The 18,074-nt window shown below is 40.3% G+C and overlaps 1 protein-coding gene across 1 annotated transcript in view; it reads right to left on the bottom strand.

The window, feature by feature from the left end:
- Positions 1–14,179, bottom strand: part of prdm5 (PR domain containing 5) — a 28,590-nt gene extending 14,411 nt beyond the window's left edge. Inside the window, exons 1-12 of the mRNA XM_053322522.1 lie at positions 14,044–14,179; positions 13,144–13,227; positions 12,354–12,476; positions 10,678–10,851; positions 9,864–10,027; positions 8,465–8,586; positions 7,553–7,632; positions 5,673–5,757; positions 5,413–5,570; positions 4,777–4,870; positions 3,056–3,216; positions 21–114 (exon numbers count right to left, since the gene is read on the bottom strand). Coding sequence (XP_053178497.1) covers positions 21–114; positions 3,056–3,216; positions 4,777–4,870; positions 5,413–5,570; positions 5,673–5,757; positions 7,553–7,632; positions 8,465–8,586; positions 9,864–10,027; positions 10,678–10,851; positions 12,354–12,476; positions 13,144–13,227; positions 14,044–14,142 — 1,438 coding nt within the window. The 5' untranslated portion in view covers positions 14,143–14,179. The remainder of the gene's footprint in view (positions 1–20; positions 115–3,055; positions 3,217–4,776; positions 4,871–5,412; positions 5,571–5,672; positions 5,758–7,552; positions 7,633–8,464; positions 8,587–9,863; positions 10,028–10,677; positions 10,852–12,353; positions 12,477–13,143; positions 13,228–14,043) is intronic.
- Between the last annotated feature and the right edge of the window lie 3,895 nt (positions 14,180–18,074).

The raw sequence follows: 18,074 nt of genomic DNA on the forward strand, positions 1-18,074 counted from the left end.
AACTGTGGAGGGCCACTGACCTGTATGGCTGCGGATGTGGACCCTTAGCGTGCCGTTGCTGGCAAACTTCTGTCCACAGTACGGGCAGATCTTCTCCTTCTCCCCCGTGTGTGTCTGGGAGGGAAATGATAAAACAGACATATGGATGACGTTAAGAGAAACATTTGTAACATTCGTCCTTACATCCTTCCTGCATTACAAAGTAAAATGTGATCTACTCTGATAACTGGGATTCAATGTCAGAATATATAAGATACTCATCAGAAAATGATCAAAAATAGAAAATTAAGCTTTATCATACTGTATCTTTAAACAAATATAATTAGATTTTGGTGCTTTTTTGTTTGGTGAAAGTAACTCCAGGATCTTGATTCCGCTTTAAATGCTCTCTTTGGAGCATTTTCTTAACTGAACTGTCTGGCTGGGTAAATAAAAAACTACATTTCATTATCCCCCATACTGCAGCACTAACAAGTGTATGGGGATGCACATGTTCACATGACAATGGATCAACTGAGCTGCCCTGAAGGTAGGATCAAAGAACACAGATGATGCAGATTTGCCGGGGTCCAAAGCTTCAGGGACTAAAGGCCAGGGTGCACGTATGTATTCATCTCCCCGTCTTCTCCCTTTACCTCCCAGCAGTCTGCTATGTTGAGCTCTGTGGACTCATAAGGGCTGCAGATGCAAACAGGGAAGAAGGACATGTGGAAAGGGTGTACTACCTCCTCTACCTTTTCCCTTCACCCCTTCCCCCTCGCTGCTCTCCTTCCCTCTTTCCTTGTTGAAAAAGAGTGCGCTCTGAATTCCTCTCCTGGGCTGTTGTAAATTCCCGAGAATAATCGTGAGTTTGAAAAGCTCAAACTCAGAGCGACAGTTTCAACAGCAGTACAACAATACAGGAACACCTCCTCTCTGGGCCCCCATCCTTTCCTCCATCACCCCACTGTGTCCCTCTGACACCTCGGGTGTTTCGTTACAAAGGCTCCATCCACACACACATGCGCACACACACAAACGCTCACACAGACACACACACACACACATGCATACATCCATGTGAGGTTTCAAACATGCACAATCACTCACACACAATCATGCACAAACAAATCCACATACATACGAACACATGTGTCCCAGATGGAGCCACGCTGCATTATTTAGTTAGTTGTTTGCACAACAGAGAAAACATTTTCCACCTTCATAAACAGATAGCCACAGGGGAACGTAGGCAATTTCACTGGGGAACATCAGGTTCTAAATCATAAGTGTGGAATTTACTGGGAGTCGTAGGTAATCATCAAAAGTTTTTATATTTAAATGGCTCATATGTCTGTAACTACTCCAAAACCAACCCTGTAATTTTGAGTGATTCGTGCGTTCTTGCAGCCCAGCACTGACAGATATGACACTATCTTGTACAATGTGCGAAATATACAATGCATGCACATACACGCTGACACACACACGCCCTCTCATATAACATAAATCAAGGCGGCTCAGTGAGGAGAAAGCATTTATGGTAACAGAAGAGCGTTCCGTGAATATCTGGGGCCTGCACTGCCAGAAATGTGCTGTGCAGCATTACTGTTCAATTACACGAGCAACTGCTGCAACGACACATATTCACATGTGACGAGAGTTCAGGGAGGCGAGCAGATGTCAACTCTAAGATCAGCTCTGTCCTGTGTTGAAAGGCTGAGGAGGGAAGGAAGAAAGTGAATGATTCTACGGCACAATTTCCAGGGCAACTTTTCGCAAGTCATTCAGTGTTATCTTCAACCTTTTCATAAAATGTCAAAGTTAAGTAATTGCATTCACCACTAAAGATGACAGATAGGTCTTTCCATCACTATCTAAACTGACATTTGATTAAAAAGCAACTAAATTTAAAATTATCTCATTTAAATTATTCAAACCACTCAGGCTTTTTGGCTACATCTGTATGGACTTGGAGAGGAGTTCGCTACTTATTCAAAAGCAGCAATTTTGTTCAAATAATGGATGTAAGCTCATACTGGGATCATAACAAACCCCAATGAGATGTTTTGCTTTTACAATGTTACTTAGTTACTCTAACTTCTGATTTTCATCATATGGGGCCAAATCAGACAATGTGCACTAAGCTGTGGTTAGATTTTGATGCTAACAAAGCATGGCTGTGTTAACTATTTGTGATGATTTGGGAGGCATGGTTTGCACAACAATAGTATGGTTAAAAGCGGGGTTACCCTGCACGCATAAACACAGCCAGTAAGTTGTCGTCTCCTCGGCAACCTGACTTTGATCAAGGCCAGATCTCTCAGCAGCCTCCAGAGCCCGAAAGCAGTGAGACAGCTCATAGGCTTGTCTTCAGCCCTACTGTTCTGAGACAACCTCTGAGACATTTTCTTTTGCTGTGTGCCAAGAAGCTGTTTGGTTTCAATCTTGATCCATAACCACACCGGACATTGTCAGATTTAGGGCTCATAATCTGCAGAGAGATCTGTTTGGGGCTTTGAAACCCTGCGGAGCTAATGGACTAACTGCCATTTCTAATCAACATAGGAATTGATTCCAAGCCTTTATGGGCAGCAACGGTCAAGATGGATGTCTGGTTTGACAGTCCAAGATATTAGCACAGTTAGCCGCATCACTTTCTAGAGGCGAGGAGCGAGGCTGGATGTGAAACAATGGAAACATTTTGGTTAAGTAGATGGCCGGGCTGTCATTTCTTCCCTTTTAGATTTAGTTTGATGGCTGAAGATTGATGATGGAAAATCAGATTAAATACTGCAATTTAGAGGAATGCTTCCATTACTTTGCCTTTAAACTGCAGAAGAGGTTGAGTGTATTCTTCCAAAATTGCAACATTTCCAAGAGTGTGTGACACAATCGCAATTAATCTGAGGTTTCGAGCAGTACTTCAAGATCGTTTTGCAAGCTTTCATAAGTAACTGTTATTTTTCAGCTGTCTGCATTTCAAATAAACACAACAATTTCGGTTGACAACCCCAGTCGGCACGCAATCACCGCCTATGATTGAGGTTGTCTAGCTCGAGCTCTTTTCATTCACCTTCTTGTGGCTCTTGAGGACCGAGGGAGTGACAAAGGCCTTCTCACACAGGTCGCACTTATACTTCTTGTGGCCGTCATGCACCACCTGGATGTGAACGTTGAGCGTGTCCTTCCTCTTGAAGGTGGCGTCGCACTGGTCGCACTTGAACGTCCTCTCACCTGTAGGGATAAGGATAAAGGTGCGGGAACATTTGTCAGAGCCATTTCCAGTCGTCTATTGTTGCGCCTCTAAACACACAGTCATCAAGCACAGCAAGAGGGGACCCAATTTCACCGGGGCAATTGTGCGGGTAGAAAACTACAAAGAGGGGTGTTTCATTGCGCCAGACAGCACCAAACAATGGTCTTTAGAACGGTCTGGTTCTGTTTTTTTTTCTTCTCTTTCTTCACTTTTTAACAGAAGTTGTCTTTTATTGTGTATCTGTAGCTGAGCACATCCCAGGGGAAACAGTAAAACAAATTGCTCGACCATATGTTTCGCCTGAACGTCAAATGGCTCTGCTTTATTTTTTTACAGTGCGAAAAAAACATGGCCTATTTTACTAATCATTCCACTGAAAAGCACTAAAACGCCAGACGCACAGACAGGCAGACGGACGGACCGACAGGACTCAGACTGCCTCAGCTGTCGCGAAGCCTGATGTTTTTCTTCACGCCTCGGCTCTCTGCTTCCATACAACAGCCTCTATTGTTGGAGAGTAGTTGTTTCCATTATATGGAGATCATTCAATTACCAGAGTAGTTTGGAGAGAGTGCATGTGTGTGTGTGCGTGTGTTTGGCGGGGCAAGTGGTTACATGCTCGAGCTCATTCTCCTATTACCAAGGCCGATGATGGTCAGCTCAATAAAATGGAACACCAGTGAAAGCAGAGGTCTGTTGTGTTTTTAATCAAATTGAAACGTTCACTTGATGATCATTAACATCAACGACATCCTTACGTAGAGATTTCATTATTACTTGAATCAGTCTGGTTTGAAACAGTTGCAGGATTTACTCTCACAGTTTTAAACTAGCAAGAAGTCCACAGCTGACACTGACCATCAATTAATGTGCCGTGCATGTTGCAGTGAATGTGAGAAACAACTTGATTTCACCTGACAATGCTATGACAGCTGTGCTTCATTTTCTCACTGTGGGCCAATCAATGCGCAGCCCTAACATTAACTCACCGAGACAGACTAGCATGTCTGTTCTCTCACCTACAGTGAAATTGCACACTTGAGCCTCCCGCCCCACATACTGTCTAGAACTTGATACATAATACAAGTCCGAGTATTAAATAGCCCGGCTCCTGAGACAGCAACAGGAAATGCCTTGAGCTTTACAATCTCTTTGTATCTGTCTCAATTTGAGGGCCAGCGCTGCATCCTGCCAAGGCTCGACTGCAGCTCCACTGTCCAGGGAGAGAGTTGCTGTCGAGCCACAGCACCCAGGGGCGACCAGACAGCCTGTACGCTTCCTGATGTCTCCTCAGTGAGACGTTTGACGAGGTTATGATGTTTGTGGTTAATGGAAAAATCCACAGGGGTGAGGTTTAGTTGAGGGCCAATGAAAATATAAGCCTATCAACTAAAGAACACATTGTTTCTGGTAACTCAACAGATCTTAAAATGATTACATATCTCAATGATTGGATAAATGATGATGATGTTGATGGTGACTGTTGGAATTTCCAAATATTAAGTATATATATATAATATCAAAATACTCATACTTACTATTGTGGATGAGTAGGTGACGCTGTAGAGAGAAGGGGGTGCGGAACAGGGCTTTGCACTCCTCACACTGGAAGGGTCTTTCCTCAGAGTGGGTCTGCAGAGAGAAACAGAGAAAGCCGAGCAGCATCAGCATGTTTATAATGTGTTATGGGGGTGGGTGGGGGGTCGCGGCCTGCCTCAGTGTGAATGCTGACGCTTCTTAAATTGATGTGAGGGGATCATGGCGAAGGCTCTGTGGCCGATTTGGTTTGTTGACTTGATGAAGACAAGCAGCTCGAGGGGCTTTAGGTTCAAAGTGCTTCTGTTTTTTCTGCTCCCCCATTCCCGTCCCCCACCTATCTGTCTGAGTGACACCTCAATCCCAAAAGTAAACATGGTGAACCTCAGGGGTGGAGCAGACCAGAGACCCCACAGATAACAGCCACCAACGAGACCCTGATTGATTACAGCCTTACTAATAATTCTAGCCTTTGAAGGGACCTGGAACTGCTTTTCAATTAACATCTCTTCTCAGCCCTCTCTTCTCAGATAGATATAATGCTATAAAGAGAATAATTAATACATTTGTGAAAGCCTAATTAGTAATTAACTCCAGAGGTTTGAATTACTACAGTGAATTACACCACATTTTCTTACCTTCTTGTGATTCTTGTAGACGTTGCGGTGTGCAAACTCTTTCCCACACAGCTTACATTTGTAGGGTTTGTCCTCGCTGTGGATGATCTTGTGAGCCGTCACCTGGTCCAGACGCTTAAATGAACGACTGCAGATCTCACAGGTATATGGTCGCTTCTCTGCGTAATGAATGATAAAGAGAGATGCATTCTGGTAAATATTTTCATTTCATTAAAGACAAAAGTAAAGAACTGGTGTTTTTAAGTGAATCATTATCTCACCTGAGTGTGTGATCATGTGGCGTTTGAGCTGATTGGTAGAGATGAACTTCTTGTCACATGCATGGCAGTCAAATATTTCATGTACCTAACAGGCATCAAAAGAGAGAGAAGTTTTGCTGTTGCTGATCATTTTTTAAAAACTCCAGCTTGAGTGTCCATAAAAGAACAATCACTGTGGATGCGATGGGCAACATGAGCTAAAGCATGTCCATTTTCATTAAACACAGACAAAAAAGCAATTAAAGTGATGAAAAGTTTCAATCCTTTTTTCTGCTTCAGAGCATAGCTCCGATAATTGCACATTCAATAGTTCCCTGGCGTACAGCTACAATAGCATATGCTAATGCAAAACAGCTCCTCTTGTCACAGCTGCTACTGCGAAAGCTTGTTCAGCTAAATGATGATAATGGCAGTTTTAAGCTGCTTTAGAGCTAACTTGTCATTATGGAAAGTTTGATTGCTCTTCTGCAAGAATAATACTTAATAGCCCAGTGTCTTTGATGGAAGCTATAAGAATACACCAGATTTTTTTTTCCTAGAAATGTGTCATAACAGGTTTTTTGTTTAAGCAGGACTCCATTCTGCTGAACATCTTCATTGAATGTCACTGGGATAAAAAGAAGCCATTTATCTAAATCTAATGTAATGCCGACCTAAATTTGAAGAATCAAATTCTGCATTTCAGACGACAATGAGGAGAATATTCAGGTTCAGGCAACAGTGAATATTCAAAGCGTCAGTCTGACAACATTTCTGCTGTCATGAGCCACATAATGGCAGAACTGGCACATAGACACACGAGAAGGCCTCACAGGAATATTACACATGCCTATTTTAAAATCCCCCAGTGATTTGAAACTAGAGAATACTGACTCATAGACAGGTGAAGTAGGTTAAATGATGCTCTGCGGAACTATGTCACAACTTCCAGGTGACTTTAAATGTTGAGCAGATTTCTTGATGATGAATGAGCTGATGGGGACAGATTAAAAGTCTCTTGATTCATTTAGATGATAGATGTCGACAAGAGAAAATGAAATTACACCAGCTGTGTCAGGTTAATGAATAACAACAAATAAGACAAATTATTGGTGACAACTTGCATAATAATAATAATCCATTCCCTAACATCATCAATACTGCTGCTCTGACCACAAGCAGAAAGCTGAAGGACAGCAATTTTGTGTGTTTATGAAGTCTTGAAGTGACTAATCCATAATAAAGAAAAAAAGTTATATTCGAAAATTAACATATTTCAACCTGTAACTAATTCCAACCTGAGCAGCTTCAGTTTGCACATATCAACGTACCACCTTTGACTTTTCCGCACCATGACATCAGCGCCGAAACACAGCAACAAAACATTTATTTACATGAAAACACTCTAAAATAGTACTTTAACAGCCCTGTTTAAATCTGTAATCCATCAATATGAGGAAGACTCCTGACGCCAAGGTTAAAACCTTATTGTCTGCCAACAGAGCCTCTTAAATTTCACAAGACCTGTGGGATGGGCTAGTGAAAAAGAAACCAAGTCTCTGCTCTGTGTCACCCAGAATAAATTTGTAACAACTTGATCATAAATACACCCTCACATGGAGAGAGAGAGAGAGAATAACCCGAACAAAGTGAACTCAGAGGCTCAGGAAGCAAGAGACAAATGTGAGATTAAGAGGTTAGACTAGGTTATAGCAACAGTGGGGTGTGACGGGTTTCCACTGTGCAGCGAGAAATGGCAAGAAAAAAAAAAAAAGAGAGAGACTTCACTGTAAAGATGGATCATGCAAAACTAGCTAAGCCGGGCTAAATCCTCTCAGATCTAATGCAAAGTATGTGGTTGTGATAATGCGAGCTGTGCGGCAGATGTTGTAGAGCCTCACCTTTCGATGTTCTTGTAGATTCAGAGAGGAGGAGCATTTTCTGTTGCATATGGTGCATGTGAGTTTCCTTCGTGCGCTCCCTGGAAAACAAAAGAACAGAAAATGACCAAAATAAACCTATTCAACTGATAACACGAGTGGGCTGAACACAAAGCAGACGCAACATTGTGTTATCAGTTGAAAAGCCTTCAATCACCACATTTTATTGAGAAGCGGAGCAACGATTTCATGACATCATCACGCGGCAACAGAAAAATGCCAAAGGTTTTACTGGACAATGAAATCTCCTTTTATTGTAGGCCCACAATTCCCACCCTTTTTCGAGATCTCGGGCACCCTCTCCTTATCCCCCATCTAAATCACATGACCCACATATGTCGAGTCTGATCCACTTCCCCCCTCGCCCACACACAAACACACACACACACACACACACACACACACACACACACCCCTTGTCCTGACCGCATTGGTAAAAACACAAAAGCCGGTATCTCAACTCCATCAGCCTCGGAGATGAACGTCTTAATCTTGGGTTGATACTTGATTCACGTGTAAGGCTGCGTAGATCCCCGCTGCCCTACATCCCATCATAAATAGCTATGAAAGTCCAATTATCTGAAAGACTGAGCCGCCCCAGAACACATAGGTCAGCAATTATGTAGCGCAAGTAATTAGAAATGTGCCTCAACATTGTAGAGACTTTTTAACTGATCGAGGTCAAGTACTGTTGCTGCAGTTTTCTTGAGTGCTGAGGCTGCTGATGGACAATTAACTTTCAGTATGATGTTTAGAAAAAAGGAAAAAATGCTAGGCGTGTGAATATGTGTGTGTCAGAGTGATAGACAAGAGACGTGCAGAAAATCACAGCGATACATACAGAGAGAAAGATAGAAAGACAGACGTGCCAACCTGTGTGAACATTTCCTTTGTGCTTCTTCAGAGCGTCCTTGCTCTTAAATCTTTTGCCACAGCTTTCTGCTTTACAGATAAACCTGGCGTCTCCTTTACAGGCCTCCTTATGTTGCTCAAAACTGTACATGCAGGATATGGAAGAAGAAGAAGAAGAAACAGGAGGAGAGAGATTTATGGATTACAGAGTAATACAGTTTTTTTGATGGTACAGCAGTGTGCCTTAGGAAACAAATACCACATGTCCATTGTACGGAAGGCTGCGTACAAGCTATGAATTTATGTAGGAAGATGTGTGTTACCTGGATTCTGAGCTGAATGAGTTGTGGCAGAGGGAGCACTGATGAGCTTTAGAATTGTCCGATGGATCCAGTGACTCAGAACAATGCAAAACACTGAGGAACAATTCAAAATAAAAACAAATTAGGCACCAAATAAAACTTTTTAAACAAACTATGATGACGCTATATCAACACAAAAGAGCCACTGTACGGGATAAATTCATCTGAAAACATGCACAATAGATCATCAAGTTATCATCTTTAAGATAACTATATTTTCCTTCTTACTAAGAATTTGATGAGAAGCTGCACTCATATTGTACAGTATGTGGCTCCTCATTATGAAGCTAAAGCCAACAGCCGGTAAGATTAGCTTAGCATTACTGCCACACACAGAGGAAAAACATTAGTGTGGCTCTGTCCAAAGTTAACAAAATCCACCTTCAAGCACTGCTGAATCTCAATAATACGTTAAATCTTGTTTGTTCAATCTGAATGGAAAAACAAAGTATAAAAATTATAGTTTGTGGTTTTACAGGGCTGTGATTGAGTAGGTCTATTTCATGGCACAGGACTGAGTCTCTGCTGGTTGCCTGGCAACCTCACAGTGACACAATGAAGGATTACAGGATGAAATGTTAATAACTGAACGTTTGAGGTGCTTGCAGGTGGATGTTGTTACCAGACAGAGCCATGCTATCTGTTTCCCCCTGTTTCCAGTCTTTATGCTAAGCTACGCTAACTCGCTGCTGACGGTCTATACTGAATGGACAGATGTGAGAGTGGCATCAATCTTCTCATCTTATTCTCAGCAATTAAGCCGATATAGTATTTGTTATATGTCAAACTATTCCTTTTTCTGCTAACCTTTTCTTTAATCTTATTTTGTATTATTTTGCAGGACCAGCAATACCCTCTGTTGTATTATAAGGAAAGCGACAAATACCCTTAAAAATGAACCTCTTCCTTCACACATACTCTGAATGAAATGTCTACTGAACTGATTAAATACTTTTTCACTTCAGACTTCTTAATGACCTGCAGATGCTGTGTTATTTGATAGAAGATGAACGTAAAACTACACTCCAACCAGCAAAGTGATAAAACAGTAAACCCACTGGCGCTGCAGAGCCTGTTTGATGGGGAACTTCTTGCCACAATTCCTGCATTTGAACTCCTTCTCCTCTGTGCTGGGCCTCTGGTGCAGACTCTGGAGGTGGGCAGCCAGGATCTCCTCACTGGGAAAACTGCTCTCACACAGCAAGCAGGGGTGGTCCTCCTTCTTTATTACTAGTTCTGTAGAGATGTGGCAACACACTCAATGAGCAGAGATCTGAGAGGGGAAATAGAACTTTTATGTGTATATATGATACACACAGGCTCAGAAAAAAAAAGCTTCTTCCCTGAGGCTGTGACGCTGCTGGACTCCACACCACCATGTCAATAGCGTCATTGCACTCATTACTGCACTGTTTACAGTACTTGAACATTTAATCACTATTCACATTTTGCACAGTGTGAACCCCTACACTGTTCAATTAATGTCACTGTACATGTAACCAGCACATGTACATATATTGTTTATAGCCAAATGTTCATATGCTGTTCATACTGTATATACAACCTATATTCTGTACAATTCTCCTCTGTATATGTATTTAAAATATTTATATAATATTTGTATATTGTAACTCTCAGCTGTCAATCTCTGTACATATTGTGAGATAAAGCATTACGTATGATGTGGCACTTACTTTCTTGCACTCATTTTTTAATAATACTGTATTTTTGCACGTCTGGTTACAACAGCATTTCATGGGCTTTGTACCCACACTCTGCACGATGATAATTTAGCCAAATCAAATCAAATCTAATGTCAATCATCTATGATTGCATTAACATGGGAAAGTAAATAAGGCAATATGATTCCACTGTACCCATTTCAACAAGATGTTTGGCCTCTTTACTATTTTCATCTTCATCTTTAATGATCTCCTCCTCTTCTTCCTCCTCTTCCTCCTCCATGTCACTGTCAAGGTAGCCTATCAGGAGCTCTGTGTCAGTCTCTATGTCATCCACAGCCAGGTAGAAGATGTTCTCACCATCCTAAGAAACAACAACAAGGTTATTATCAGGTAATCACACAATAAATACAATCCAATAGAGAGCTGGCAGAACTACACCTGATATATTTTGAGAGTAATGTGATGGCAAAGCAACCTTAGCCAATTGCTAAAAAACTGTTATAACCATTTATGGTAATGTGTAGTGAGTAACTATTGAGGGTCCCTGAAGGTTGAGCTCATTATGCCAAAACAGCTGTCTGTTAAGGCCTGATTGAGGCAACAGGTCAAAAGATCAAACCCTTAAAATTGTTTGAATTAACTTCACTGTCCTTAAAGGTCGTGCTAATAAAATCAAACCGTCATTTTGTTTTAACTATGGGATTCTAAATATACATAAATAATCATTAAGAAGAGGAAAGCACCACAATAAATGTCACTGTTGATGGAACACAGAGCTTTAACACACATGGATGACCTTTAAACGACCAATCACTTCGGGCATTGGTGTATTAATGGCAGGAACCTGGCCTTAAGACCTCAAATATTCATCTTCATTCCATCTCTATTTTTCTTCCAACATGAGAGAAATATTGGAGGTGAGATTTCACAGGAACACTATGCTGGGGTTATATGCACATGTGTGATTGCGTGTTTGTTGGCTTTTTCTTGTTATTCACAGGCATGGCTGCTTTTGTTGATGCATAATATGTCAACATAACTTTAAAAAAAATTATGTTCTTGGGATTTTTTTGGAAATAAAATATAGAGAATAGAGAATACACAGAGAATCATTTCAAATGGTTGCAATACCATGAGGGGGGAAAAACTAAGACTATCCTTCAACAAAATCCTGAGAGAAACTGCTAAATGCATTATAGCCTCTCTCATTTCAACCACTTCTCACCTCTATATAGAGAGACTTCTGGATCCGTCACAATACATTTGTGGATGCTAAACACAACGATATGAATACCAAGAACAGAAAGACATGTTTCTCTCCAGAATCCAGGTCCAATTTTATGTTCAATTTACATGATTGTTCTTAATAAAACAGTCAGAAAACAGACTGGCTGCGAGAGAGTTTAAGCCAAAGTGACGCAATAGCATTACTATTTTTTTTTTTTAAACAACTTTTTTTTGTTACAAAAAGTTCCCTCTTAAGTTCATCTAAAATGTTTGAAGATGTGTTACATTTTCCATTAGTATAGTCACCAAGTTTACACTCACACACATAACACTTACGTCATCTGTAAATCTGGACTCACATGATCATCAGAGAAGTCTTACAGAACAAATGCAATAAAATTCTGCTTTTCCTGACCAATGCTACTGTAAAAAACGATGAATTTCAGATATTGTTTTTAAAGTTTTTGGGGGCTGAAAAGAGTTTTTTTTCATCTGGTGAGCTTCCAATGACTCTGCCTATGTAGGTCAAAGGATATCTCTCTAGAGGTAATTTTACAGCCATATTTTTCCTGAAAGAAGAATACTGTCTATACTACTTTTAGGTAGGGATTCAATGTTCACCGAGAGGAAATATACCTGAATGGCTGCCAAGTTCTTCTGCTCTTGTGAAGGCGCCTGATGGACAAACCGCAGCCAGTTGGCATAACGTGGGTTACTGGCGTCCAGAATATACAGCACATCTCCCTTATTGCCACGGACCTGAGAAAAAAAACCCCAACAATAACTGCATGAGTTGTTAGAAGTGAACAATTGATTCTTCTTCTCTTGTTGCTGTGATGTTTTGTCAAATTACATCAAAGTACGGCAGTGCATATCAACACATAATCATGTGGACAGGCCTGGACCTCACAATGTGGCAGCTACAGATAACTACTTCACAGCATTTAATTCACTGGTTACCATCAATCATTTTCCTACAACATGAAATGACATCAATTTAAATCAGCCAGTATGGTTAATTAATCTCCAACATTGTTAAATGTTTTCTTTATCACAGAAAAACTGAGAACATACTTGGACAGACCTGCAAGCAGCTGTGTCTTTTTTTCACCAGCTGTCTTACAATAAAGAATGCTTTTGTGCCTGACTGCAATACAAGCTGCGAGGAGATTATTTACTGTTCTCTGTTAATTAACACCTTACATATTTAATATTGTTTTTACAAGTGCCAGCCTAGCCTTATGAGAATGCTTTATCAATTAAACAGTGACTTTTGAAAGACTACATCCAAACATTGGCTTGATTTAAAAGACAAAGTGTTCATTTATCCTTTATATGCACTTTAAAATCGAACCATGTGTGTATGCGTGTGTGTGTATGTGTGTGTGTGTGTGTAACAAAAGAGGCAGGATGTGTGTGCAATCACCTCCCACATCAGCCTGGTATCCGAGCTTTCATCCAGCTCACTAGGCAGCTTTTTCTCACCTGCAAAGGGGCCAAACTTTTCTCCCTTTAAGACAAACACAGGGATCACTTGTCAAACATGATACCATTGTAAAGCTCACTGGCAGCCAAAGTGAATTATATTAAAACATTATACACCTCAATGGATGTCCAAACCATGTTTTTAGCACAGTGGATAAATGTTGGATGGTTAGTAGTCACGCCTACTACTGCTTAATGTGACATATGAATACATCCCTCTTTTCCTTTTTTTCCCCAGCTTGTACAAATGCCAAACATCCAAGGGGCGTGTTCATGCTATGTTCTTCGTGAGGCGTTCATGTTCATCCTCAACCTGTACTACAAATTACAATTAAAATATCCTCCTGACAGTAAATGCATCCCCGACTGATCTCATTCATCCTCTGGAGCAGTTCACAGCTCCACATACTCCTCCTCTGTGTGTCTGACAGCAGTGGGGGTGGGAGGGGGGGGGGGAATTATCTGGTACTAGTTTTGTAAAATGGCGAACAAAGTTGAAATCTTTCACCTGAATGTCGCATTAATGTATATGTGGACACTGTGTTAGTCCGCGAGGCAGCTGCGCGAGCCCTCTTTTTTGCCGACATGACTACATTGTTTTGTAGTGAACGAGAGAAACAACTGTAGCTACGTGGCACTTCACGTCAGAGCAGCCTTGGGTTGAGACTGAGCCTTTGACAGCGACTACAAGGAACAAGGCGAAGACAAAAAAAACCAAAAAAAAACCCGCTTCTAACAACGCTGACATATCTTTACAAAGTAACAGAAAAAAAACCCTTCCCGCGTCTTCTCTAAATCGTTGACTTGGTTACCAAAGTTGCCCAGTCAAGAAACAACAAACCTTTTTCACTCGCCTCGCCGTGTAAAGACCGATTCCATCCTGGACCTTTGACGATTTCAGAGAAAATCTGTCTGGCACATACATACCCAACATTGTCATTACTCGGAAATACTTCCTTCAATGACTATCTGTTGGATATTCAATATGTCAGCGGGAGTGAATAAGCATTGTCAGTTTGAATTTGGAGCAGATAGTTTTCTTCGTGAAGCGGTCCAGGTTGAACTTCTGTTGCTCCTGCTGCAGGAAAGCAATGCTGCGTCCTGATTGGTCTAAAGTTTGTAACCAGAAGCTACCTTTACTGTCGTGCAACCCTCTAGCCTGAGATTCATTCAAGCCTGCCTGTGATGATGATGATGACTAACCAGCACTGTTTATAATACACTATCAGCACATGCATAAGATACAAGGTCTCCAAAACTTAACAAGAATCTTAAAAAATGTTATATGGGGTTTAAAAGACAGTTATTATTTAGTTTATACAGTGAGATATTTTATATTTTGTAAGCCCATGAATGGTAAAGATAGAAATGGATGCTACAGTCCAGGTTAAAAACGCTTCTCTTCTCCTGTGCTTATTATGATTGAGCTCTTTTTAAAGCACTTTACATTTTAATCTTTCATTTGCACTCTGTCCTTTTAATGATTTTTAAAGCTAATTTATTATTTTATGCTGCAATCTTATATTTAATGTTCAATTCTAGCATTTTATTTATGTCTCTCTATTTTTCTCTACTTTGTTTTTATTATGGGGGGTGGGGGGGGGTGGGGGGAGGGGTTAATTGTATGTTTTAATGTTTCTGTTTTATGTAAAGCACATTGAGTTGCCATTGTGTATGAAATGCGCTCTATAAATAAAACTGCCTTGCCTTGCCTTGCCTACAGTAATATAAAAATGAATAGTGTATTTTTTCTATAATTCTCATACATCCAATGAGGATAAATGTTGCTTAAATATATTTGTCGTTACTTAAATGTTGTTAAAGTGTAAATAATTGCGTTTTTAATTGGTGAAAATAACCCCGGAAGGTCTGGCGGGTCATAAATTCAATAAATTCTGTCACATGTTACATTTACCAGTTACACTGATACTACATGTATTACACATAGTTCAGGCATAACACTAACCACATTTTCTCGTTCGTCATCAACCTCAGAAATCTCAACATATTGTGATGTCTGTGTGTTTTGGCCTCAATTGATCTGCTCTACGATTCAGAAACCACACCGTACCAACAAACAACAGACTGGTGGTCCGATTGACCTTTTTCAGCTTCAAGCAGTCCACTCAGTAAGCCAAAAACCACAATTTACCAACAATCAAAGGCTGCTGGGAGAGATGGTTTTCTGGCCTGGAGCTGGCTGCTGAAAAAATATCTGAACCACACTTTCTGGGCTAAATAAGCCAATCAAGATTTATATGTAAAAGAATGGCCTAAATCAAGGAGTGGATGGTATATGATCACCTTCCATTTAATTCATTTTTTCAACTGTCACTGGAGCATCTCTAAATATTTTTTGAAAAACTCTATAAATAAAACGTATTACTATTATTAGTACAACTTACTAACTGAATTATTAGTTATAATTTGCTCAAGTGTTGTTTTTTTCATAAGAACTTAAAACAAACTCAGAGTAATAGGAGTAAATGTCACACATGTACCTTTCAGGACAGAGAGCATTGTTGAATGAAATCTTTATAACTTCAAGAAACTGTGAGAATGGAGTTCAAACTAGATTGTTTTGAAAGGGAAGACTTGAAATTTTTAAATAAAAGTGCATAAAGTAAAGCCAGATGACTCTTTTTTTTTTTCTTTAGCTGACAAACTGAATGTTCGGCAATAGATGTGGTTTCAACTCTACTGAAAAACAAAACTTATACGCTTGAGTGAAAATGCTGAAACTATCAGACCTCACATGATCTATAGAAATCATTTTCAAAGCGGGGTCCAGGGACTCAGAGGGGTCCTTGGGGGAGGGGGGGGGTTTCCAGGGGGTCCCCAGCAAAAAAAGAGGAATAATTTATTTTTACTATAATTCCATCCATAAGTAAAACAATAACAGAGTGTATGATGATGTTTTGATCATTGGTTTCTTACACTTTAAGTAATAAAACATCTCAAAGCAAGAATCTTATCCAAAGGGGGATTTTGGTCTAATTTATCTCAGTTTAGAGATTCTTGACATGAAAAATATGAGAACCACTCATCTATAGTGTATGTTTGTTGTTGTTTTTTTAATCTCTGCTCACCTTGATTTATTGACTTTCACCCTGCACAGAAAGATTAGCATCATTTCTAATCACTGAACACCTCTTCAGCAAACATCTTCCATCTTTAATCAGGATTGTGTCAGTGTTGTGTTGGTTTTGTTTACAGTGTTTATAGCTTGTGTTTATGCCAATGGCTTCCTGTTGTGATGTGGCTCTTTGCTGAACTGCACCATGATTGGTCCAGATGATCTGCGTTGGCTGACAATTACAGCAAAGACTGAATCATCGTGTACATGTTTACCTCAGAGTCAATGAGCTGGTGTGCTCTAGTGTCTTCATCAGAATTTCCCAATTGCTGTTTTTAAAGGGTTTACACTTCAAAACCGGGGTAAACATATCTTTCAAATGGGATTCTCCCTTCCCCCCTCCCCCCAGATCACTATTGTATATGAGATGGTGTCATCAGTGGCCTGGAGTCATGTTCCAGGTGTATTTCAGAGAAGTAAGCCATAGGAGAGGGTTACAGGCAGACTTATAGGGTGACAAGCCTGATCACTGCACTGAGAGGGCCTTTGTGTGTCACTGCCCCACCCATGTCTTCCTTGGTCCATTTCTGTCTCCCCTGACCTCTCTGTCAGTGCCTTGGCCTGTCGGGGCAGGACGATTAAATGTCATGACCCCTTTTTTCCTCTGTGCCCTCTGAGGACCCTCCAACCCATTAACTTTCACTCAGCTTTCACTAAGATCCCTAGGTTATCCAGACCAGCTCTGATCTCCAACACCTGCACAAAAGACACACAGAAACACACACAGGAGTCTTCTCCTAAACCAGGGAACCCATAGCAAGGGAAGATGATATTCCTGATTTGGCCATTGTAAGATCATGGAGAGTCTGTGCTGGTCTAAACAGATAGCTGAGGTTCCTTTGTGGTGTATGGGGGTTTAATCTCTTACCTCATGATTGAGACTTGGACAATCTGAACATGATCTGGTAGTTTGAGCTGGTTATCAATGCATGCTTTTCAGTGAACATAATCTAAGAAAGTCATTCATCTATTGTGTTATACAAAATATTTTTGAAGTTGAATAAGATCTAAAAAAAAAAACAACTAAAGAAAAACCCTGACATATATACAGAAACATGAATGGATACCATATTCTTTGTCACTTAAGAACACCTGAGATCTATAAAGAAAATTGCATGAAAATAATTGAATATCACCAGCTCTTTTATTATAAAGTCTGACTGGTAAACATCAAAAGCAGTGGTGAAATTTTTTTCACAAACTTATTTCATCACTTCTTACCAATATAAATGTATGTGTGAAAGAAGCTTTCCATGACTAGCCTTATAAAGCGCTGACAAACACATGGACAAACCAGTCCTACCAGACAATGATGCATTGAGGACTTAGAATTGATTTAATTATCTATTATTTATTTATTTTATCAAACAAAGACATTTAGATCATCAGTCCCTCCAGACCAAGACTCTGAACCTGAAAGTACCCAGCTATGGAACTGAGCCACTCAGTGGCTGGACTGCCAGTTGAGTCTCTGAGGGCCAAAAACTACAGAAACCACATTTAGGACATGGTGAAGGAAAGGATTGCATTGAAATAAATACTTTCAGAGTTTCTTTTTTTCTAAGTAAATATTTTCACTGGAAGAAAACCTCAGTTTGGCAAACATACAAATGGTTCCATACAAGATTTTCCAAATGGATATGTGCATTTTTCTGAAATCTCCCAAACCTGATACTGTAGATCGAGGGGCCAGACCACCTTTTGTTTCATGTTTCACAAACCCCCGCAGTCCCTCA

This window comes from Scomber japonicus, chromosome 7, assembly GCF_027409825.1.
Source record: "Scomber japonicus isolate fScoJap1 chromosome 7, fScoJap1.pri, whole genome shotgun sequence".
NCBI lineage: Eukaryota > Metazoa > Chordata > Actinopteri > Scombriformes > Scombridae > Scomber > Scomber japonicus.